This window comes from Plasmodium fragile (genome assembly GCF_000956335.1).
Source record: "Plasmodium fragile strain nilgiri unplaced genomic scaffold supercont1.40, whole genome shotgun sequence".
NCBI classification, from domain to species: Eukaryota; Apicomplexa; class Aconoidasida; order Haemosporida; family Plasmodiidae; genus Plasmodium; species Plasmodium fragile.
In genome coordinates this window covers 198,079-200,519 of record NW_012192620.1, presented here as the reverse complement: position 1 = coordinate 200,519, position 2,441 = coordinate 198,079, and the positions used below count along the sequence as shown (strand labels likewise).

The following is a 2,441-nucleotide window of genomic DNA, read 5'->3' as shown; positions in this document are numbered from 1 at the left end:
TTTTTTTTTTTTTTTTCTGTTTATATAACATCTGCGCACTGCATATCCGGATACGTGTGGCACTTGTCCCTGGGTTTGCACAGCCGCTCCGAAAATTGGCTTTATCCCTCCTCATCTGAAGGGGAATAGCCACGCATTTGTTAGCAACGTGAGGGGGAGATAAAGCCGACACGCGTGTGGAAACGCACGTACAAGCTTACGTATAACGTTACGTATAACGCTACGTATAACGCTACGTACAAACGGGCGCACACATATAGGTATATATATAGGTACTGCCTGTGCGGCCTTTTTGCGCGCCCAAAGGGAAGACAAAATGATCATAGCGGTGGTGGGGTGCACGCACGGAGAGCTGAATTTCATTTATGCAACGATAGAAAAGTTGGAGTATGACAATAACTTTAAGGTGGACCTGCTGATCTGTTGTGGAGATTTCGAATGCGTACGTTACGGAGTGGACAATGATTGTATGAACGTGCCAAACAAGTACAAGAAGGAAGAAAATGATTTCAAGGATTACTTCACAGGAAAGAGAAAAGCAAGAGTGTTAACCATATTCATTGGAGGGAACCATGAAGCGGTAAATGTACTAAAGCAACTGTACTACGGAGGATGGGTAGCACCGAATATATATTTCCTTGGGTACTCAAATATACATAACATCAATGACTTGAGAATTTGCAGCCTCAGTGGGATATACAAAAAATACAATTTTTATAAACGATACAATGAGCATTATCCTTATGACGATATAAGTAAGGTGAGTTCCTACCACATTCGAAAGTATGAACTCGAGAAATTAAAACTGTTGAAGGAAAAAGTGGACATAGTTGTGACTCATGATTGGCCAAACAATATAGAGAAACATGGAGACATGCATGATCTCCTTAGGAGGAAATTTCATTTTCAATCAGATATATATAATAATACTCTTGGTAATCCACATACTGAATTTTTATTAAATAAATTGAAACCCTATTTTTGGTTTTCCTCACATTTACACGTAAAATATTCTGCCATTTATTTACATGGTGATCAAAAAAGCTATACTCGGTTCCTTTCCCTAGACAAAGCCGAACCGAGGAAAAATTTCATTCAAATTTTGAACATTGAAAAAAGGAACAACGTTCCATATTTGTCTTTTGATCATTTGTCCAGATCCTATACGCACTACCCATATGGTAGGAGCAGCTATTTCAATGAGGACTACGAGGAGTTGCTGCAGCATGTGGAGGATGTGCAGCGCAAGGATGCTGAAGACGGTACCGAGGGGCACAGTGGGGGAAAGGGACAGGAAAAGAGTTACCAGGGGAGCGAATCAACCCCTAAGGAGAATGCCACAGAGGACGCAACTCCTAAGCATAATACTACGGAGGAAACAACGCCTAAGGATAACAACGCTGTGGAAAGCGCAACTAAACAGATCTCCCCGCAGAAATCCCCCTCCCGGAGGGGCAGCAGTGCCGAGCGCAAGCAGTTATACATATGCTACGACGAGGAGTGGCTAGCCATTTTGAAGGCCAACCACCACCTCATCTCGGAGAGCAGTGATAAGGATTACAATTTGGAGCAGCTCACGTACCCCTCTAAGGAGGACTTTGAGTATATTAAGGAGAAATTGGAGAAGCTGGAAAAAATATCCATCAAGGGGAAGGACTATTATTTGGTCCACGGGCACAACAACCCCAGTTATAAAAACCTGGGTGAGCAAAGGCAGGTCTTTCTGAACCGCTTTGATTTTGAGGAGCTCGGAATATACGACGACTATGAGCGTACGTTTTTTGCGGAGGAAGCGCAGAAGATGCAGGCAGGGTTGCCACTGGATCCACCTAAATTGGCCAAACATCAAAAGGGTGGAAAGGAGGGTGAACAGGAGGAACCAGGACAGAATAACCAAACTGATGAACACGGTGAAGGCAACCCTAACGGGAACAATGCGTCCCATTCGGGAAACGACCCCAACGAAATTTCCCCTAGCACAGACTGCTGACTTGACAGGCGAGGGGGAAAAAAAATAACACACAACCCCCTAGGACAGCTTAATAACATACGGTACCACGTGTGTGGACCGTTACGAAAAAAAATGTCTTGTATTTAACACTTAACGAATATGTACACGTAGACATATACGTGTAGTGATTATATTCCAATTATGCACGAATTTCTTCTTTTCTTTTTTTTTTTTTTTTTTTTGTTACCAATGCTTTATACTCTGTTTATGTGAGTTCGCCCATTTGGCCATTTAGATAAGCATAGCGTATGTGTAAAGGGTGCATGTTCCAATTGGCACGCTTTAGTTGGCCTGCGCCCATGAGGGGGCCAACAGCAGCCCCGTTGCACATTCTTCCCGTTGGAAACGCCTCCCCCTTCATTGCGTTCCATTTGTTTTTAAATATGCCATCTGTCAATGGAAGCAAGTCAACCATTCTCCGTTTTTTCCC

At 43.1% G+C, this 2,441-nt stretch overlaps 1 protein-coding gene across 1 annotated transcript; it reads left to right on the top strand.

The window, feature by feature from the left end:
• Positions 1–316: 316 nt before the first annotated feature.
• AK88_03500 (uncharacterized protein) lies at positions 317–1,990 on the top strand (the record flags this gene model as incomplete). The annotated part of the gene is made up of 1 exon (XM_012481114.1): positions 317–1,990. One exon carries the CDS (start codon positions 317–319, stop codon positions 1,988–1,990), a length of 1,674 nt encoding a protein of 557 aa, XP_012336537.1.
• Positions 1,991–2,441: the final 451 nt, after the last annotated feature.